The sequence below is a fragment of the Carassius gibelio genome, chromosome A5, assembly GCF_023724105.1.
Source record: "Carassius gibelio isolate Cgi1373 ecotype wild population from Czech Republic chromosome A5, carGib1.2-hapl.c, whole genome shotgun sequence".
Classification (NCBI taxonomy): domain Eukaryota; kingdom Metazoa; phylum Chordata; class Actinopteri; order Cypriniformes; family Cyprinidae; genus Carassius; species Carassius gibelio.
The window spans coordinates 23,245,983-23,269,254 of record NC_068375.1 but is presented as its reverse complement, the minus strand read 5'-3'; the positions used below and the strand labels follow the sequence as shown (position 1 = coordinate 23,269,254).

General features: G+C 36.8%; 1 protein-coding gene across 4 annotated transcripts in view; it reads right to left on the bottom strand.

Annotated features, from left to right (window-relative positions):
* lrch2 (leucine-rich repeats and calponin homology (CH) domain containing 2) overlaps positions 1 to 23,272 on the bottom strand; it is a 68,453-nt gene that overhangs the window by 39,096 nt on the left and 6,085 nt on the right. For all 4 annotated transcript variants that reach the window (XM_052592608.1, XM_052592607.1, XM_052592610.1 and 1 more), the window contains exons 2-5: positions 2,916 to 3,060; positions 1,994 to 2,120; positions 1,811 to 1,916; positions 1,504 to 1,640 (exon numbers count right to left, since the gene is read on the bottom strand). In XM_052592608.1, the coding sequence (XP_052448568.1) occupies positions 1,504 to 1,640; positions 1,811 to 1,916; positions 1,994 to 2,120; positions 2,916 to 3,060 (515 nt within the window). The remainder of the gene's footprint in view (positions 1 to 1,503; positions 1,641 to 1,810; positions 1,917 to 1,993; positions 2,121 to 2,915; positions 3,061 to 23,272) is intronic.

Below are 23,272 nucleotides of genomic sequence, written 5' to 3'. Positions count from 1 at the left end.
GCAATGCAATATTTATGCAAGATTTAATTTATGTTTACTTCACACAGAAATCTGTTTGCATTTCATTAATTTATTATCGTTTAAAAAAAAAACATCTAAAAAGACACTTTTAAAAGATCTTTTTTTCACCCGCACTTGACCAACTAAAACTAGCACTTACCTTTTCTATTCTATTCTATTCTATTCTTTGAAGAATAAAACCCTAGCTACATGTACTGCATTAGACTGAGACACGTCATGGCAGTTGTATACTGTTTTTCTCTCATTGGTCTGATTGCTTTTATTGTTTCTCATTTCTAAGCCACTTTGGATAAAAGTGTCTGCTAAATGATTAAATGTAAATGTAAAAATATAATAATAAGATATACATCTATCTACTTATCTTAGCATAACAAGCTGTCTTCTTTAAAAGTCAACAAACTGGCAGACTGGTGTCTACCTGTACGTGCACACACTTTCTCTCTGGGGTAATTGCCAAGTAATTTCCAAGGAAAAACTACACATTCTGTAGATAATTTCAGTCGCAGGAAGGACTGGCAGTCCTCCAAATCTGCGTGTCGCAGCAAGACGAGATGTCATAAAAGTGATTTTGTTATCAACAGACCGAAACAACATCTTTATCAGTGTTTTGCGTAATTTTCTGTCAAAAACATTTAACTAAAATTAAAAGTAGGAAGGAAAATAACCTTTTCAACATCTCACATCTGAGCTATTGTTTCCTCAAATGTGAGGACAACATTCTGATGAGCTTAAATCTGTAGATTTAAACCACTGTGCTTGGCTATTATCACATCTGCACATTTTTAGGTATAAGTACATTGCTCAAGGGCACAATGTGATGTCTCAGTGGTTTTGAACACAGCACATTGCCAATTTGTGATCAATTTTATGCAGAAAAAAATAGACATAACTACATGGTGAAAATTCTTAAGTAGTAGAAAAAAAAAACAGAAACATTTGTGAAATCATTCTGGAGTTATTCTGTAGATAGTGAATCTTCATAGAATTTTTTTCTTCTTCTTTGAGTGTGAACTATCTTGTGGAGGAAAATTAGATGTTCACACTTGGTTATGTTCTTTAAAAGAACCACCTCAAGCCTGCAGCACATTTATTTAATTCAGTTGCAGCCTTTGTTATTTAATAATCAAACTAAGCCATACTATGATACTGACTTAAATTAATCTTACAAATAAATTATAAGTTGCACAAACAGGAAAACAGGAAACTCTGTGTCCCACTTCAAACTTTTTCCACTGCAATTCATTTGACCACAGTTGTTATGCAACAGGGTTTTTTTAGAGGATTATTCTTGGCTCATGTAGCATCTTAGGTTAGATATGACCAAAGAAAAACACTATCATCATTATTGCATCAATACGACTGATATTTTAGGGATTTTCCATTGTCAGCCACTGGATGGCGTCAACAGAAAAGAAATAAACAGACAGTAACAACAATGAAAAATGTGAAGAGATGGACAGTAACAGAGGAGAACAGACACACCTGTGCAGGAGGAGACTGCATGGGGTTGTTGTCAAGAATGATGTGCTGTAACTGTTTAAGTTTGCGGTAAGATATGGGAATCTCAGTGATTTTATTACAGGAGAAATCCAACCTGATCAACGGCAGATCGGACAACTCTGAAAAAGGAAAAAAGATATGAGAACTTCTGTCTCAACTCATGGTATTAACATAAATAGTATACACTAAATGTGCTTATTGTCGGTATATATACAGCAAAGATTTTGACGTTTTATCTGACTGATGCATTTGTTGATCAGAAGAACATGTGTTGTGTATGTGTCCATACCATCTGGTAACACTTGTAGACAGTTCCTTCGTATGTTAAGTTCTCGTAACGTGAGGAGTTTCCCCATTTGAGCAGGAAGCACCTGGATCTCATTACAGCTGATGTCCTGAACATAGGAAACACATGTACTGTAAAGCCATTATTATACACAATACAATCACGCATGCATTTCCACACACTGACCAATTCCATGAGGTCTTTGGCCTTTCCGATCTCTTCAGGAATAGACAGGAGTTTATTGTTGCTGACCACCAGTACTTTCAGAGGAAGACTGAAGAGAAACTTGGGGAGAACGGATAGCTGATTTCGACTGAAAACACAAGGATTGGATTCAATAAATACACATTTTATCCTCCATCACTTTCTCTAATGATGTAAACCCACAGAACAACTGAAATCAATGGAACCCCATTCAGTTGCTGGAAGATAGAAACTACTATTCTGCAAAGGACTTGTGTCTCACATGTTGACCAATCATAAATATAGTAAAACTGTAATATTGTGAAATATGATTACAATATTAAAACAACTGTTTTCAATTTAAAAATTTATTCCTGTGATCAAAACTGAATTTTCAGCATCATTACTTCAGTCTTCTTCAGTGTCACAAGATGCTGCTCAAGAAATATTTACTATAATTATCAATGTTGAAAACAATTGTGCTGCTTAACATTTTTGTGGAAACTTTTCAGAATTCTGTTATGAATAGAACGTTCCAAAAAACTGCATCTATTTTAAATCGAAATCTTTTGTAAAATTAAGTAATGTATTTATTGTCTTCAAAAAACATTGAAGTAAAAAATCCTTAAAATGTAATCATATTTCAATTGTAATAATGTTTGACAGTGTTATAGTTTTTACTGTATTTTTTTTATCAAATAAAACAGAATGGTGTATTTTTTTAAACCTAATTTCCAGATTCAATCAGGGTTCAAACCAATTGAACCGAATCCATTACTATAGGTCCACCATAAATTTCAATCCAGTATCATTTAAAATACTTTTTTTTTTTTACAGCTTGAACAATGATAGTTGTAGCTTTAGAGATAGATCAGTATAATGAGATGTCAAAGTGAGTTAACAGACATCATAGTGTGGGTGTTACCTGATGTTCAGGTAGGTGAGCATCTGTAGGTTGATAATGGCCTCTGGAACCACCTTTATGCAGTTGTGGTAGAGGTTTAATAACTCCAGCGGTGCAAACATACAAACCTCTGGAGGGATTTCACCAAAACGGTTTTTCGACAAGTCTATAAAAAAAAAAAAAAAAATCAGATAAGTCAGATGAGATCAACAGAAAGATACAGAGACGTTATGCACAATGAAATGACATAAAAATGTGGGGAATGTGACCACACAACCACATGTTGTGTTTACATTGAGCAAATGTGTATTTAAATGCAACTACACCACAGTTAGTTCTAGTCCTTGAATCTGATTGGTCGAGCTGATATACAGTCCAGCAGCACTGGGAGGTTTCTTTGTCTGTGTCACTGTACTGGACTGTGTTTGCATGTTCAAGACAGAGAGTCATTCTTGGGATTTTCAGGGAATCTGTTTTGCCAGTAGGTGGCACCAAGTGACTTGAATTATTCTCCACTGATTTGTTCAAAACCACTGTTTCATTCACAAACCAATGTGTGTTACTTTGTGGTTGATCTTGTTTTGGCTTCAAATTTGGACCATTTTGACTGGAAGAAGAAAAGAACTTTGTATGAAATATCAGCCTTCATCCCCAAACGGACATCAATCTCAATCTTCAACCAATCAGAACTGAGTTATCATTACCATAGTGTTGCCATGGGAACAGACATGCATACAGAAGAGAAGTCATGTCAACTTCCTCTGTCATTTATTGACTGTGCAGCTAAGGTTTCCAAACTGAAGCTGTGCTGACTGGCAACCATAGATATGTACAGTATAGCTAGATTAGACTATTAGCAGCTGTTTCTATGCGCCGCTATACGCAAGCCATCCGCCATATTAGAACATGAAAGACAGTCCATGAGCACTCGAGAGCATCTGCACTGCAACTGTTGTTATACACACATTATTATCTATAGCTTCTGTAGACTTCACAAGATGCTTTTGTTGAACTACAACTAGATGAAGTTGCACTCTTAATAACAAGGCATTTAAAAGGTACTTTAGTTTAAAAACCTGTAATATTGATTTAATAAACCAGCTCATTCTTACCTGTTAAAGTTGATCCAGTTACTTCAGGAATTTAAATTTAGGTGTTTTTTTACAACCAGATGCTGCACAATGCATCTTGAAACTCATTGATTTTTATTGTAAGTGACGACATGAAGACAGTTCCAAGATGGCGGACATTTAGATGTGTCAGGAGGGGTCAAATGTGGACTCTACCTGAATATCTATGCTGACAACTATTACAGACTGAAGCGGTGTTGCCTAGCAACTGTTACCAACCCAAACTGTACTGACATTTCTCTTGAACAACCTTCAGTAGGCTGATAAGAGAGCGGAGCATGCTCATAGCTGCGTCCGAAATTCTATAGGCAGCTGACTTTGCAGGCAGCGTTCTTGAGCGAAGGTAATGCAAGTATCGTACATTTAACTAAACAAAACAGAGGTTTAGTATAAGCTGTGGACCCCATTTTAAAATGGCACTGATAGTTTCACTCAGTTTGGTAACTGACACATTTTCCATAGCTGCATTAAATGGTTTAATTCATGGTTTAACTCCCCTTTGTATTTATGCATGTTTGTTAGACTAGTTTTTTGATAGTGTTTAGTTAATAAAACTTTTGTGCACAGATTACATGAGTTTCTGATTCTCTGTCACTGTTTGTGGATAATGTCAATTTTACAATCCGGGTCCAATAAGTCATGTTTTGGCTGATAAGCATGGGCCACTTAGCTGTAACCAAATCTTTGAAACGTACTTACAGACTATGAGTCAGAAGTGCCAAACTGTCCTTGCAATGTTGGAATTGCCCCACTTTATAGAAACAGACAACGTATTGTAGGGTACTCTCCCAAGAATCAGTCCTCATCCTCTGTAAAATGTGCTTCACACATGAATATTTGGGTTGAACTGTTCTGGAACAATCTTTTAAATAAAACTACCATATAAGACCACTGATTTTTAGTTGTCATCTTTTGGAAGGCCAAACAAAGTAGTTTAGTTTTCTTCACAACATGGCGATGGCAGCAAGAGCAACAATAAAAGTTACACCTTCTTTCTTTGCATGAACATTTGGGCGGTGTTATGCAAATATTCCCATGGTGGACTCTTAACTTTCATAAAGAATATCTCTTTTTGTTTCAGACTTTTGCAACTTTCAGGACCTTTTTCATGCAGCTTGTAACACTCCAAAGATTGAAAAGCAAAAATTTAAACCACATCAAATTACCCCATTAAATTGATTACAATCAAAGTTTTGCCAGGGTTTTTTTATTGGGGGGGGGGGGGGGGTTCTTTAAAGGACTTGTATCAGAATTGGGCATATTAAAACATTAAATAAAAATTCATTTTCAGTTACATAAAAAAATGCATGGGGACTGGGAACTAAACTTAAAACTATCATAACATTCTGGCTCTTTAAAGAGATGCTTCACCTAAAAATGAAAATTCAGTAAATTTGTGTGTGTGTGTGTGTGTGTGTGTGTGCGCATGACTGTGGACAGAAAGAAGAGGTGTGTGAGAATGGAGGTGGTGAGGGATGAACTGATGGGAATTCCTTGAGACAATGACACTTCTAATATTTCATCTCCGCATCTCCAGTAGTAGTGCGTGTGTGTGCGTGTGTGTGCATGTGTGTGTGTCCATCTTTTGGCACGAAACCAGTGAAAGAAAGCTATGAACGTAAAATAATGCCTAAAAGATTTGCAAACACAGGGTATGAATTGTGGAAGTGTACATGAGAATTTAAGCATGAATTAAATTTGCATGCACAAGATAAGCTTTGTAAAGGTGAAAAAAAAAATTGCGTTTCAAGTGTAAGAAAAAATTATTGGTAGCATTTTATTGTTACTCCTAAGTCTAATTCATATATTGTGAAACTGCAGCTTCAAGTTAACGCAAAATAAATATGATATGCTTTCTTCTGACTTCCATTTTTCCACGCTTACACTTTTGGAACGTTGTTTTCACTAAAATATGGTCAAAAGCACTGCAAGCCTGTGAACAGTGATTTCCAACTGAAAACAACAGTTTAAAGAACTGCAAAACGGATTCACTGCAATGAACCTATCTGTATGTGTGAAAAAAAAGGTGCAAACATCTAAATTACTTGTGCATGTGGGGCAAAAAATTCCCGAAATAAACCAATGTATAGCTCTGTCTTTCTTTTCTCTGCACTTACAATTTGTACCAAATCTCTCACACAGTTTTGCAAGCGTGAGGGAGAGGGCGGGTCCACATCCTTCTTGTAGCCAATCAAATGAGGCTCTCGCTCACTCTGCATTTACTCTTATCCGATTTTTGCATTGGCAGCACAACCTTTATCTTTATTTAGTTCAGGATCATTCTTTCTGCCAGAACGGCACTTTTAAAGTACACATACATTAAAGATAAATAAATATACAACAACTTAAAACATGACACTTTATAAGTTGTGTACCATTAGGCTAGACTACCATGTGTTCGTACTGAATTGTGAGTTGGTGTTAACATTATTGGATTGGTTTGGCTTTACATTGAAATTTCATATATCATATAATCTGCATACACCATTGAGCGGATGTTAAACATTAAATGTGACGATGCTCAGCACTACAGTATAAGAGTGCTATACTTTGTAAAACATTTTTTCTATACCAATAAGGCTACGTAAATCTGGACGTGTCAGTTTTTCAGACAATGTCTCTGTTTACGGTATTTAACACTCAACTGTATATTTTGAAATTTCAGTTTGGAATCTGATTACTTTCATGTAACTGATCAAGCTATTATATAAATCAAGTCTGAGCAACAAAATGCTTTCTTATATATATATTAGGGGTGTAACGGTTCACAAAATTCACGGTTCGGTTCGATACGATACACTGATGTCACGGTTCGGTTCGGTTCGGTTCGATACGTTTTAGATACAGCAAAATGTAAAAACATCTCAACTTTTCAGAATGCCGCAAGCGCACAGCGGGTCATGTGACAAGAACCAACCAATCAGCTTCATCCTTTCCCGTAACAACGTTGAGAGCTCAGCCAAGATGAAGGATCAGCTGATCATAGTTGTATATGGATTGCAATTTTGAAATAAATTTAGTAGCAGAGCTACTGCAAGCGATTTTTAGAGCTGCAAATCCATTTATCCTTCGCTGAAATTTCCGCGTCTCATGGAGAGAGCACGTCATTGTTGCTTAGCAAAGACAGACGCCTCATGAGCGCTTCTGCCCGAGCGCTTTGGAAAGGAAACCACTCTCTTGCCATCACCATTATAGCTTAAAGGGAATCCAAAGTGCACCCAAACACCAGACCTGTTGGTTATTGGAGGATCTTCTCATTTCTAGTCTGTTAAACGCATTGGCTATTTTGCAACGAGCCTTCAGCGCGTACTGAGTGAGCGAGCGCCTGCTGAGTAGCCTAACATAAACATATAAGATGGTGTTTTTTCCTTCTTCGGGAGTGTCAGGGGCGTTGCCTGTTACGTTGTTTGGGTTATTGGGCTACCTTGTTGAACGCATATCATTATATTTCTCTCTCTCTCTTTTTTTTTTTTTTTTTCAAATATAATTAAATACTCCAACGAACCGTTCGGTATACATAATGCGTACCGCGTACCGAACCGAAAGCGTCGTACCGAACGGTTCAATACGAATACGCGTATCGTTACACCCCTAATATATATATATATATATATATATATATATATATATATATATATATATATATATATATATATATATATATATATATATATATATATATTTTTTTTTTTTTGTATATAATGGTACACTCATATAACTTATGAAGTATCATGTTTTAAGTTATTATATATTTCTTTTTAAATGTATGTGCACTTTAAAAGTACCGTTCTGGCAATGAGAACAATCCTGAACTAAATGAAGATTATTGTTTTGGCGTGTGATGTGTTTATTAAAGCTGCAGTAGGTAACTTTTGTAAAAATTTATTTTTTACATATTTGTGAAACCTGTCGTTATGTCCTGACAGTAGAATATGAGACAGATAATCTGTGAAAAAATCAAGCTCCTCTTGCTCCTCCCAGTGGTCCTATTGCCATTTGCAGAAATACATCGCTCCCGGTAAGAAACAACCACTCAGAGCTGCGGTCCGTAACTTTTTTTTGTGTTCAAAGTATACAAAATGTATATAATAAGTGAGTACACCATGAATCCATTTTCCAAACCGTGTTTTTGGCTTGTCCTGAATCACTAGGGTGCACCTATAATAAGTGTTTATATTCTGACTATTTTAGATTGCTTCGGGGGTACCGCGGTGGAGTAACCCAGTACCTTTGTGATTCTTCATAGACATAAACAGAGAGAAGTAGCTCCGGCTACAACACGCAAGCAGTTCTGTTTATTAACCACTAGAGCATCAAAAGTTACCAACTGCAGCTTTAAACCAATCTGATAAGAGTAAATGGAGAGTCAGCAAGAGCCTCATTTGATTGGCTAGAAGAAGCTGATGGACCTTACCTCCCATTCAAACTTGCAAAACTCAAGCCCCTTTGACACTGCACGTTGGTCCTGGAAAATTGCCAGATTGCCTTCTGTGTGAACGCAAACCAATCCTGAGATTGATTCCAGGATCGATCCCAGGTTGGGGACCTAGTAACATGTCCGGATTCATTCCCAGAACGAACTCTGTGTGAACAAAAGCCAGAACCAATGCCGTAAACGTTGTGTCAAAATGAGGACGCATATTATCGTGTGACTCTTTTACCGGGTGTTTTGAAGGCAGATCAACATTCGCCCTGAAAACATTTACACAAACTTTAATGAACCAGAGATCAGTTAGCTCCTCACTACTCGCACTAAAGCTGAAATCGTTCGCCAGCTTAAGTGAAAGTTAACATGCCAAGCTTTTTCATTTCATACATTACACGTAACATCCTGATTTCACGTGTCATTACAGGACCTTTACGGGTTGTGTGTGAACGCACGCACATATTCTGGGAAATCACCGGCAGTATGAATGAACCAAAATCGAATGATCCGGGACACATTGCCAGGACACTATACCCGTGTGTTATCTGGAATCTCAGTGTGAAAGGGGTTTCCAGTGAGTGAGAGAGTCGGGCCAAAATTGTAAGCGCAGATAAAAGAAAGATGGAGCTGAACATACTGGTTTATTTTGGGACCTTTTGCACCACATGCATAAGTCATTCAGATGTTTGCAACAATTTTTTCTATGCAGTCGATCCATTTTGCAGCTCTTTAAACTGTTATTATCCCTGTCCACAGGCTTGCAGTGCTTTTGACTGTATTTTAGTGAAAACAACGTGCCAAAAGTGTAAGTAGCGCTGCATGATTAATCGTATTTTAATCTCGATAATGATATCCACCTTTCTCGATTAATTAAAAATAATTATCACGATATTGGCCGGCTCATTATTGTAGAATGTTCAACAATGTTCACTGTCACTTTTTAGTCAGCTAACCAATCATAGTGCCGGAGGGGCGGGGCAAATTCCATTTTGTTACACCAACATGATAACAAGCGCAAAATCCAGTACCATAGCAAGCAAAGCATCTCAAATAAATAAAAAAAAACCACTGCACCACAAAAAGCGTTCTCAAGCACTCACAGGTGGCTGTTTTCAGCAGAGCGCCTGCCGTTTTCAGCTGGCTAAAAACACTTTGGTGGACACAGGGCCCCAAAACTTTTCTTTTCTCCTTTAAGGATACACTTTCTTCCCGGTGTTTTATTTAATTTGTGCAACCTGGCAACCCTCTGCATGCTCACTGATGGTGGAACAATTGCTGATGATGAAAACATATAAGTTCAGCAATCTCTCCACAGTGATATTCTGCTTAAATGAAAGTGTCATATAGAGAATGAGTTTTTTTTCACAAGTCATTTGTACTGTTTGTGTTAACATATGTGCCACGATCGAACTTTCACTGAGTTTCAATAATGGATCTATTGTGTTTGAGGAATAAATGCGCTTTCCCTACCCGTTACAATGCAATGGTGGAAAATTAAAAAAATTTTATTAAGAGTTTTAGAAAGTTTAGTTTTAGTTTTTTTTTTTTTTTTTTTTTTTTAACCAGTTTTCGTGCTGAAAATGGCATGGCTATGTTAGTTTTCAGTGTGTATTCACGATCTTTGAGCTAATTTTCCCCATTTGCGATTAAAGTGTCACTTAGAATACTGTAATGTGATGTGAATACAGATGACAAAACACTAACCAAAATAATGAGTTTTCTATTATCATAGTTGGTTAAATGAAGTCAGTGTATAGTCAGTGGAGGTTGGCTAAAGGACACATGAAATCTTATTTCATTTCCCTGCTGAAAAAAATAAATAGCTAAAACCAGCCTAAGCTGGTTGACTGATTTTAGTTGGTCATTTTTAGTTGGTCTTTGCTGGTTTTGACCACTTCCTTAGCTGGTCAGGCTGGGAGACCAGCTGGAACAACCAGCTAAAACCAGCTTGACCAAGCTGGAAGAGTTTAGGCTGGTTTTAGCAGTTTTTTTTCCAGCAGGATAGAATAATCATTATTAATAAAGTTGATTATAATTTTAATCAAAATAACCGTGATTATCAGTTTAACCATTATCATGCAGTCCTAAGTGTAAGCGTGGAAAAATGGAAGTCAGTTGAATGCAGATCATATTTATTTTGCGTTAGCATGAAGCTGAAGTTTATTTTTTCCTTAAGCTTGAAACTAGATTTACACCTTTACAAAGCTTCTCTTGTACTTGCAAATTTACTTTACACTTCTACAACTCTTACCCTGCATTTGCAAATCTTTTAGGCATTATTTTACCTTCATAAGAGCTGACTGAAGGGAAATGATTCTCTTTTCGTTTTTTTTTTTCTCTATGGTCTATGTTCCTCATATAGTATCATACTGATACTTTTTTGAGTTTGAGTTATGACTTCATTTATTTTCTTTGTCTCTCCTTTCATTGTCTTCTCTACCTATTTTACACTCAATACTTAGACTGAGGCACAGCTGTTTAGCAGAGGGGACCAGACCCCCACCATACACATACATACACACAAGTTTGTTTGTGTGGAAAGTGGGCACATCCCATAGGCGTAATGTTTTTTATACTGTAGAAACTGTATATTCTATCCTACACCAAACCCTAATCCTCACAGGAAACTTTGTGCATTTTTAATTTCTCAAAAAAAAAAAAAACTCATTCTGTATGGTTTATAAGCATTTTGAAAAATGGGGACATGGGTTATGTCCTCATAAGTCACCCTCTCCTTGTAATACCTGTGTCATAACCATGTCATTATACTAAAACTAAAACAAGATTCTTAAAGACATCCAATGGAAACACATACATTTAAAACTAGTTTGTTTGACTACTGCTGCTGCCAATGAATTTCAATGAAGAAAACAATGACATTCATACATGCACCTGTGTAATGTACCGTAAACTCCAGTGTTAAGGCACACAAATCGCCGTCGCTTTCTCTCACACTCACATAGAGAAAGAGAGAGAAAGGGGGGGGGGGGGGGGAATTACTCGCAACATTTAAACAATATTCTTTGCTGTATTTTCCTGTCAAAATAATGGCGTTCATTTGGAAGACTTCAGCTTTTAAGAACAGCTGGTTTTCCGGTAGTAGGTGGATTTAATGAGCAAATGACAATCTTATTGGCTGGCGCTCACCTATTATCGTCCATGTCCACAAAACCTGATTAATATCAAATTGTCTCTGTTAATATTCATGAATCCAGCAGCTCAGTAATCCTTAGTAATCCTTAGTGTGTTTATAGTTTTATTAGTAGGAATCATATTATTATTATCCTATCAGTATTTTTGTAAGTTTTTTTTCCCCAAGGTTTTTTTTTTAAACAGAAACACTGAATGACCAAAAAAGCACCACCACCAGTCCAGTTAAAAAGACTAATAAGCATTCAAACACGGTTATCAATTTTCCATGGCCAAAGTAAAAAAAAAAAAAGTTTGTTTCAATCTTATGACATAGACGATGGTGGAACTCCTTATATGAGCATTTGTCTCTGAAAAGCGCGCCCACGCACACGTTGACCAGAGGAGAGCAAGACCAAAACAAAACCTCGGAAATCGAGGGGCAAGGTCGAGGTGACACAATGACACTATGGACATGGTCTCTGGATTTAAACATTCTTCGAAACATTTGTGATAATGTAAGTACACAAGTCAGCAAAATATATAACAATGTTTAAGTGGTTTTGGGATATTTTAATAAAAAACGGTCCTGCAAATTTCAGCTCCAATCCTAATCAAATACACCTGAAGCAACTAATTAAGGTCTTCAGGATCACTTAAAAATTAAAGGCAGGTGTGTTTGATTAGGGTTGGAGCTAAACTTTCCAGGACAGTGGATCGCCAGGAGCAGGGTTGGACACTCCAGCTTCAAGGCATATAATACCAGGCATATAATACCACTCACAAAATTTCTAAATCCCCAGTAGCCCTTTGGGCAGGCATTCTTCAGGTTTTGGTAGCCCAAAATAAATGCACGAATTAAAAAAGATATTGGCTGAACTTCACTGTGGACAAATTAGCATGATCAGAAACTTTAGTCAAGATTCACTGTTCAGATCATAACAATAATAGTCACAATCAGATAATTTTTTGATGAAAATAAATAATATATATATATATATATATATATATATATATATATTTAAAGAACACCTTAAGTACTTATTTGATACTACACCAAAAACTAGTAGCATAACTAATAAAGGTCATTAAAAGACAAGTGAACCATCTGTAATAAAATAGGATCAAATAAACAAATTACAAAGATCTCAATAAAATACAACTAAACTACAAATAAAGGAAGTTCTAACATTAGTTTGCAGGCGCAGAAATTTAATAGGTGTAAAATAACACTGCATAGTGTTCACTGTATAAATTAAATATGGATGAATCTTATTTACAGTTGTGTTTTGTTGTTCAATTAACACTGACGACACAGACAGCAGCAGGTATTTGGCTGCTGTACCTTTAAGACCAACAGCACAGCTCCTATATATTGATACACATACAATTTGTTTCTCAGCTGTTTTCCTTCACTTAAGACATAACTGACTGTTTAAGAGAATACTTGCCAATACAGGCATTTTGAGAAAGAGGAAGGAGACAACAAAAGAGGAATCAATTATGTGTTCCCGTTCCGTCTGAAATGCAGCTCTCTGTGTGCGTGCTTTGAGGGTGCACACAAATAACAGCACGCAAGGACCAAATTGAGTTCTGTTTTGCCTCTTTGTCTGTTCTTGCGCGTCAATGGTTTAAAATGCTTGAATGTTTAAATTGGCAAGACTTAGAAACACATTCAAATAACCACCTACAATCTGCAAGGGTGGGGATACACTTTGGTAGCCCGACTGGAAAACACATTAGGCATGGGATGTCAGGCTAGCGATTTTGCAAGCCCTGATTATCCTACGATGTGATCCGGGATGCCAAAATAAAATAAGTAAGGAATAATTGACAACGGGCTGTTGAATTATTAGAAAAATGATGCACACCTGAGGTGGTTAATGAAGTTATTAGAAATAGAGTGAGAGTGACAGAGACACACAAAGAGAGAGAGAGAGAGAGAGAGAGAGCATGTGTGAATTAGGCTAACGTACCTCTGTGCGTCTCTAAACACTGTTCTGCTGCAGCGTCTCTAAATAGCGCTGTTATTACCTCACTAGTGAGAAATGTCACGTGTAGCCTGTAAGTTGCTACACTATATAGGCTAACTGATAAAATCCCCAGGGCAGTGCTGACAGTACCTTTTTGTGCAAACTGTGCGAATGTTATTACAGTTAACTATGCGAAGTGATATTGAATTGTAATGCGGTCAAGAGAGATGCCTGGAACTACGTTCGCCTTGCATTTCCCAGAAAATAATTGCACATCTTTTCAATAGATCAAAATCAATGTACATCTATTCATCCATGTATTGCTCTGGAGGCACTGCATATGAAAATGTTTGTACCCTTGTGACGTCACATGCCACCTAATATTTAAATGAGCCATTTGTGGAGCTGGATTTAAATAAATGCTTTGTTTATAATTATGTTTTAAGCTATGAAAATTGCAGGATGTTTCAAAGCTACAAAGACCTCTTATATGTCAAAAGATCGAAGCAAATGTGATTTCTCATGTCATGACCCCTTTAAGATTATAAAAAGCTTAGCCCTAGAGCTCAGAATGATTGATAATTAAGATATCAGATACTTCAGAAAATGAGTAGAGCCGACTCATACTTCATCGATTTTATTTTTAACCCTGAATTAGCCTAATGATAGTCTTAGATGTATTTGCCATGTCAAACATTTGACTGCATCATCACTCTTTATTGATCTATTGGATAGATTATTAACATTTTAATCCATATCCCCCAAACGTCTTTTTTCTTAGTGCTGCAAAGCATCACTATACAGTGATGTGCAACCTGAACTACAAAGACCATGATGCTGAGCACCAGGGTTTGAAGTTGACACCTTACAGATGGGACCAGCATCTCAGATCATGTGTAATTAACTCAGTCCCTGGAGAGTGCTGTGTGTGTATGTGTGTGTGTTAATGTGTGTGTGTGTTCATCTGTGAAGGGCAGAGAGGTCTCAAGACAGCTGAGGCCTGTCTGGCTGTCACAAGATCTCAAGACCAGAGCGTGCATCACAGGAGGACAAGCAAGGAACTCAAACAACACCAGCTAAATTAAGTTACGTAGTTCCTCTTAAAATCCAATTATGTTTATAGGCAGGCTCACAAAATGGGTGGCCTGATGGCCTAAGGCCAGTGTGACGCACTGTCACTTGCCTTTGAACATTGTTTTTAGTAATTCTTCTGATTTAAATGTCACAAAGCTGACAACAGCCATGTTTCCACTGTCGGGCTAAAAGCTAGCGTGCTAGTGCCTGCCAGGGCCACGGTCACTTCCAGGGCTTGATCATGCCTCGTCGGGGCTTCCTCGGGGCCAATGGACAGGGTTTTTTGGCCTGACAAAAACCTTGGACCAAAGTGGGCAATTTGGGGCTAGAGGAGTGGTTATGAACAAAGGCTGAGTTTCTCTGCGTCTGGAGAGCATCAGCGCCGTTCATTTCAGAAAGATAACAGCTATAACCCCAGCATTAAAGACTTTTTAAAATAAGTTGAGCTCAAAACTCACTTTCAGTCATCAGCGAATGTTTGAAATAACTCGATCCGATGTGGATTATTATCACTAAACAAGGCAGAAATATTTATAAGCGATGTAAAAGACCATGCATGCTAGACCTTAACGTAACCATAGTAAAGATGATAAATGCAAATCAGACGTCAGCTTCTTATTCTCCATAACAATCGTGAATTTATTTAGTAACATATTTTATCTGTCATAAGTCTCGTCTCGAGAGTTTAGCTCCACGTAGCCTATGTCATAAAAATATAATACTGTTTTTTGTTCGGGAGCTTTTATAAAAATAGAGAAATTATCATTCATTTTAAATGTGTCGTATATGCTACTGTGCTATAAATATAAATAAATAAAATAGAAATAGCCTACATTTATTTCTGTGACATATGTTCAAGTCTGATAAATTAATTCATAATGCCCGATGTATCACTAATAGTAAAACATAGATGCTTTGAATTTAAATATTTAACAAAGCATGCAAACAAAAGGCCGCTGTTCGCGTTCGTTTTGTGATGGCACATGAAAAGCAGCGATTACCATTTTTTTTTGGACTATAAGTTGCACTGGACTATAACTGTGCGTTCACACCGCCGACGTCGAGAGCGTCAAAAATCGATCTTGCCGCTCTGCTCACGACGCTGCAGAAAGATTTGTGAGCGCTCAGACGCTCTGACGTATATCGAATGCTTATTTTGTATTTAAAGTGGCCGCAAAGCAAACAAGTTTCTTGATCTCGTGCAGACTAAACACAAGGAGGGTAACGTCATAAGTTAACCTCATTAAATATTGTTGTGGATGAAATATTAAGATCCTTTACTTAAAATGAACAATATCAGACACCTTGGTCCATGTATCACTTTTAATTAATTTTTTATGTCCCTGTACGCAAACAGGGACACATAGATTATTGCAAACGTGAAACAGCAATAATCAACCTGTCCTATATTGTGCTTGGGAACTAATGTGGTCGGAGCTGCGTTCTCTGGAATCCTGTCAAGCGGTGGACTTCTACGTTCCGATTGGTTGCTGCCCAACCGCGTCATAGCTCATTAACATAAAGTTGCCTTGATTTCAACTCTCCTTGACGCTCTCAACGGCCAAGTCGCGCCGCACTCGGTTCATGTCAAATTAATTTTGATAAATAAGTCGCACCTGACTATAAGTCACAGGACCAGCCAAACTATGAAAAAAAGTGTGACTTATAGTCTGGAAAATATGGTATCTACTGACCAACCTAGGCCAAGAGAGAGAAAAAAAAAAAAGGTCAAGCTGTGTCTATCCCCTTCAGGGAGTACAGCCCTTAAAGTGTAATAAAATCTATAGTTTTTACCCAGGATAATTCTACAACAAATGTCATTTATTCAAGCCCAATGACAAGCTATTTAAAAATTGTAGTTCCTGGAAACCCCTTTTATCTGTCTCACTTCAAAATAAATCCATTTAAGCTTTCCACATTGACCTCTATTCATACAACTTAACCTTAGAGTTGTGAACACAATCTGAACTTCTAAAATCCTCACAGTGTGTGCAATGGAATTCCATGAGTCATAGTCACTATCTATTGAAATCTGCTCATGTGTCTGAGAGCTGAGATGGACCTTTGATTTTAATAGCTACTGAACTAATGAGAACTTGAGAAAGTCACACAGTGTTCCTGGTTACCCTAAAGAAAGAGAAATTAAGGAGACATTCACTTATCACACTGCCACAGGAACAAAAAGCCCCGGAACATCCTGTTACTTTCTGTAATATGGACCCTTTTTACAGAGTGACATGACATAATTGATTTAGCAGGATTAATTTAGCAAACCAGTCAACACTATTATGATGAAGTTTACAGCATCACTACAGTTCAAGGGCAGGCTCTAAGATGGTTTAGATCCTACCTGTCCGATCGCTACCATTTTGTTTACTTAAATGGGGAGTCATCTCATTTATCATCAGTAAAATATGGAGTGCCACAAGGATCCGTCCTAGGTCCCCTTCTATTTTCAATATATATATTGCCCCTTGGTAATATTATTAGAAAATACGGAATCTTGTAGATTACAATCTGCAACTAGACGGATATACCGTAACTTCCTCTACAGTCAGAAATCTGGGTGTTATATTAGACAGCAATTTGTCTTTTGAAAATCATATTTCCAATGTTACAAAAACTGCATTCTTCCATCTTAGAAACATTGCCAAGCTACGAAACATGTTATCTGTTTCTGATGCAGAAAAGCTAGTTCATGCATTCATGACCTCTAGACTGGACTATTGTAATGCACTTCTAGGTGGTTGTCCTGCTTCGTCAATAAACAAGCTACAGGTAGTCCAAAATGCAGCAGCTAGAGTCCTTACGAGGTCAAGAAAATATGATCATATTACCCCAATTTTACAGTCTCTGCACTGGCTACCTATTAAGTTCCGTATCAGTTACAAATTATCATTACTTACCTATAAGGCCCTAAATGGTTTAGCTCCAGCGTACCTAACTAGCCTTCTACCACGTTACAACCCATCACGCACCCTAAGGTCACAAAACGCTGGACTTTTGGTCGTTCCTAGGATAGCAAAGTCCATTAAAGGAGGTAGAGCTTTCTCACATTTGGCTCCCAAACTCTGGAATAGCCTTCCTGATAATGTTCGGGGTTCAGACACATTCTCTCTGTTTAAATCTAGATTAAAAACACATCTCTTTCGCATTCGAATAATGTATCTCTTAAATTGTGAGTGTAGTTGCATCTGATCAAAGGTGCATTTTTATTCATTACCTTGGGTTAAACTAATTTTACTTTGTTGGATCAGCAGCTATGCTAATGATGTCTGTATTCTGTTTCTATGTTTCGCCACGGGATTTACATCCCGTGGTAACTAGGATTTACACAAGCTCCAGTCTGGATCCAGAACACCTGAGAAGAGATGATGCTGACCCTCAGAGGACCTCAGATGATGCTAACCCTGAATCAACAAACAGAACTAACAATTATTGCTAAATGTGTGACTGAATCATATAATAACTTAATTATTAATATTGATAGTTCATCGTCTAGCTGACTACGTCTTTTATTATTATTATTTTAATTTTTTTCTAAAATCCTGTCAAATGTGCACAAACTACTAGCTACTACTTAATATTGTAGAAACATAATTTTCTGTAAAGTTGCTTTGTAACGATTTGTTTTGTAAAAAGCGCTATACAAATAAACTTGAATTGAATTGAATTACACAACCCTCTTTCCTATTTGCACATGTCAATATAAGAGACCTTAGCCAGGGTTCTGCTGTGCTTAAACTTTGACAGGAATGGAAAACGAGGCAGTGAGGGATAGAAATACAGTGCGTTTTATGGACTGTACTGATTTCAACTCTGTTAAACAGTAGAACTCCATAAAACAGTTTTGATACAGGATCTTTATTTATGCATGCCATTGTAAAGACTAAGACTATCCCTCATGGCCTCATTTTCATCCACTTTAAATTCAGTATGGCATCTAAGCTGAATGTCTGTTCTTGGATTCAATCCCAACATTTTTTTTAACCTTATCAGTGGCTTGTGCCGCATCAAGCATTCTAATAATCTTGTGGTCACAGTAATCACAGAGGACAGTCTCGCAGTGTTTCACACAGTAGCTGGGACCCCCTCCACAGAAAGAAACAATTGTTTTTTTTTCTGATATTGATATATATCAAAATAATTGAAATGTACCGTTTGCTTCTTGCGTGTTTTTTTTTTTTTTTTTTTAAGTGTTAATTCAATCAAAAAAGAAATTTAAGTCATCATTTATTCTTTTTTTCGGACCACAAAAGGATTTAAAAAAAATGTATTCCCCATGTGTGGATGTTCATATAATGGCAGTATAGGGTGATCAAAATCAAGCTTTTTAACAAAGTAATCGCAAAAATACTCTTTTCATGGTCCAAAAAAGATAGAAGGGCATATGGTAATAGAACAACACAAGGATGAGTAAATGATGACATAATATTCATTTTTTGGGGAACTATCTGCTAAAATGTTGAGAATTAAATTATTAAATTTAGAGAAAAGTCATTGTGTTTTGAGAAAAGAAGTCTAAATAAAATGCTGAGAATAAACACACTAGTGTTATGTTCATTTGATCTGGTTGGACAGTGTGAGTCAGCGTCTGAAGTGGCGCAGGTGAAAGAGAGCATTGCTCATGGATGAAGCATATGATGTGGTTAACCAGAGCTCGAATTTGACTTTTGCGAGACGCTCTCTTCCTTTTTTCGTCACACATAATATCACATCAGAAAAGTGAAAATCAATTTCCTAACAAGTGTTTAATAATGATGTATTAATTGGGAAAGTCGATATGTAGGTAGGGAGGGCTTTGCTGTACCAATAAGACAGTGTCTATTAAATAATTGTAATAAAATAATTTACACTCTATATGTTATTACTACATCCTGTTAATGTACAACACTAAGGTGCAAATAATATCGATCACTGTTTAGAAGTATAAATAAAATCTAATTACTATTTAAACATTGCAAAGATCTGCTACTTTTACAAAGCTTAAATAGAATCGCTATTTTCACTTAGTGTAAATAGCACAGCTAAAAATGCTGCTGTTGTCACAGTGTAAAAAAATATATTACTGTTCTCACTTACTTTAAATGGCATCTACTTTCACTTTCCGATGTGATATGTAGTGAAAAAGGAAGAAGAGCGAAAAGGTGGAAACGAACTCTGGAACATCCATGAGCATTGCTCTCTACGACGTACCACTTCAGACGCTGACTAACACTGTCCAACCAGATCAACTGAACATGACACCAGTGTCTTTATTCTCAGCATTACATTTAGACTTTTTTTTTATTATTGCTAGGCCGTAATCCTCTTCTGTATTTGATCTGAAATTGTTTAGTGCTCACAACAATAAGATGCATAAATTATTAGATTAACTGAACAGTACAGTCCAAACACAGCTGTTGCATGACAGCAAATTCGTCACTTTCCACTGACTGCTGTAACCTGTATCTCTGAATGTTTGCTCTTTTTAGAAAGTCTGAAAAATTAGATTTTTTCTATAGTCGTTGGAGCAAAACTTTGTAGGGATGCATCTATCCAATACTCAGGATCGTTATCGGCTCCAATACTGGCATTTTCTGCAGATCGAGTATCCGTCAGACGCAGAGATGCGCGGGTTGATCCAAAATAAGCGAGTGCCTGCGGTCACCTGTGGTTGCCCACGGTTACGAGTCATCCAAAAATTTTTTTAATGATATTCGGATAGTGATCTGTCGGGTCATTTGAAATAAAGATGCCAATTAAACCTTTCTAAATTTATATAGTACTAGACAAAATTTTGAAATACATAGGCCTACACTTTATTGGCTGAATAACTGGCGTGAAGATGACGCACAAGCTCAGCCTGCAAGTAGAGATGGAGGCGGCAAGAGAAAAGGTGAAGACGCTGTTTTTTGGTAAAACATGATTTTGACGACTCCATTAAGATTTGTTTTATAGAAAACTCTTTTTAAAAGATTTTCGTTTTGTAAAAATTGTATCTTAATTTTGATCAATGTTTTATCAATCAATTGCCCTTATTTTATGAATATGAAGCAAATATATAGCAGACAATGTAATGAGGCGCCGGCACGATCACTTGCATTGCAATGTGCATTTCTCTCTGGCATTCATGGCGAGTCCGCATCGTCAACTTCATCTCTGTAGTGACACAGAAAACACCAGTTTATTACTAAACAATTAAATGTCTCCTTGCATATTTTTGAACCAGCAGGCCATTCTGGGATGAGTGAGACCCCACGGAATGAGCGAGTGGAGCGTAATATATGGAGAAATGCGTTCTCTGCTCATGAGCTCTGATCGGAACAAACCCGAGCCTCACTGTCTGGCTGCTGAACAGAAACATCAAAATAGACATAGCCAGACTAGACTATTTTAGTAAAAATGTATTCGCTTATTGACAATTTTTTGTATAAATCTTGACAAAATTTAAATATATTAAGGATTTGTTTTTTGTTTGTTAGTTGTTGTTTTTTTGCCTAGTTCCTATGTCTATGGCCCAATGATGCTATGTTGAGCATTTACTTCTTTTAAAAAATGCGGGTCAGGAAGCAGGTCAGGTACAATATTTTATTTTCCTTTTTTTGCGGTCCGAGTTGTGGGCGGGTTATTTGAAAACGTCGGTCGGGTGTGGGTTATTAATACACTGACCCACGCATCACTGGTCAGACGAGTCCAATCCAAATCTGATATTGTACGTATACTATTCTGTGTTATTGTTGAGCTCCACGAAAGGCACAAACGCATTATAAAGCACCAAAACATTTTTGTGGACATATTTCCTGTGTTCTGAAGCTGTTCCATAGTTCCATGTGGGGTACAATTATTATTGAAGCCATTAAATTCAAGTTCACCTAAACTCTTCTTTCCGCTGCGGCTGTCCGTCATCCTCCATTCAGCAGTTAAACTGCGTGTTGCGTTCTGTTACAGTCAAAATGAAACTCTCTTCAAGAGCGCACAGTAACTGAGGTTTAAAACTGTTCAAAAAATAGGTTTATTAAAAGTCCTATGACATGAAAATTTCACTTTCTGAGGTTTTTTTACATTAATATGAGTTCCCCTAGCCTGTATATGCTCCCCAAGTTTCTAGAAATTTGAATCTGTGTAAATTGAGATTTTTCTATCTTTCTCTGCCTTTGAGAAAATGGAAGCTCAAACGGGCTGATCTTGAATCTCCTCGTTGTGACGTTGTAACGAGAATTATTACCTCCCCTTTTTCTGCTTTGCCCGCCCAAATATTTACATATAATTCAGTCGCAATGTCAGCACAGGCGTTTCAAACAGACCTTTATGATATGGATTCGACAGCACTGGCACAAACAGTGAGTAACAGTGTTCATTAATGCCTGATCTGTGATCAGTGATTTCTGATGGGTAGCTAATCATTCAAGTTCACACAGACTTTCTTTCTAAATCGTTTAATACTGTTTATGCATCAGTGAATCAAGCCAATGACTAAACGATCAACTTCACGTTGTTTCTCTTAGTAGCATGAAACAAATCTGTTATTTAAATTGTGATTTAACTACAGAGAGCGATCGAAGAACGCTCACTTTTTTCCGGAGCTGTTACACATTGCGAGTATATCTGCACACTTGCCCAAACTGCCGTTACAATGAATGACGCTGTTATGCTGCACAACGGAGCTCTTACTGTATTCATGTGTTTGCTGTTAGCTGTGGTGAAAGCATTTTGTGAGAGAAAACGTGTTGCAATAATGACGAGATCACTGCATCCACGCGATAAACAGACTCTGTCTACTCAATGCTCATCACTGCAGCCTTTCATGTGATGGGGAAGAGATCGAAAAAATAATTATATAATCAACACTTCCACGATTCTTTAATCTCGACAGCTGTAATAGTAAAATATATATATATATATATATATATATATATATATATATATATATATATATATATTTGAGAGGGGTTTCACATGTAATATGCATTTCGAATGCAAAGATGTCAGCCAATCACAACAGTTGTGGTTTACTCGGAGTCTCACAGCAGACACGCCCCTTCAAACAGAGCACTCAAGTCAGAGGGCTAATGTCAGGATATAAAAATGCTTTTTATTTCTAAATTTTAAATGTAAAAATCATACTAACAATATAAATACACCTAAGGAAACATTAAAAAGCATTTAAAGAAAAGGAAATAATCCATGTCATGGGACCTTTAAACTAACGCACAGATCTAATACACCGCGTATCAATATCTCTTTCCTTTGTACTAGTGATGTCCGGTTCGCAAACAAAACATTTGATTTAACTGGTTCTTCTTAGTGAACCGGTTGAACCAGTTCACCAAATCGGACCGAATCATTTGAAACCATTCGCGTCTCCAGTAAGCATTAATCCACAAATTACTTATTTACATTTTTAACATGGCTAACACTCCCTCTGAGTCTAAATAAACCAATATCCCGGAGTAATTCATTTACTCAAACAGTACACTGACTGAACTGATAGGAATAGAGAAAAGAAAGACTAATTCACTTTTATTTGTAAATAAAGTTTTTCATTAGATTTTATAAAATTACTGTGATATGTCTAGAATCTAGAGTATCTTTTGCTGCTGAATTATCCACTAACCTAGTTTATAATAGTATTTTTGTCATAGATTATGATTATATATATATAAT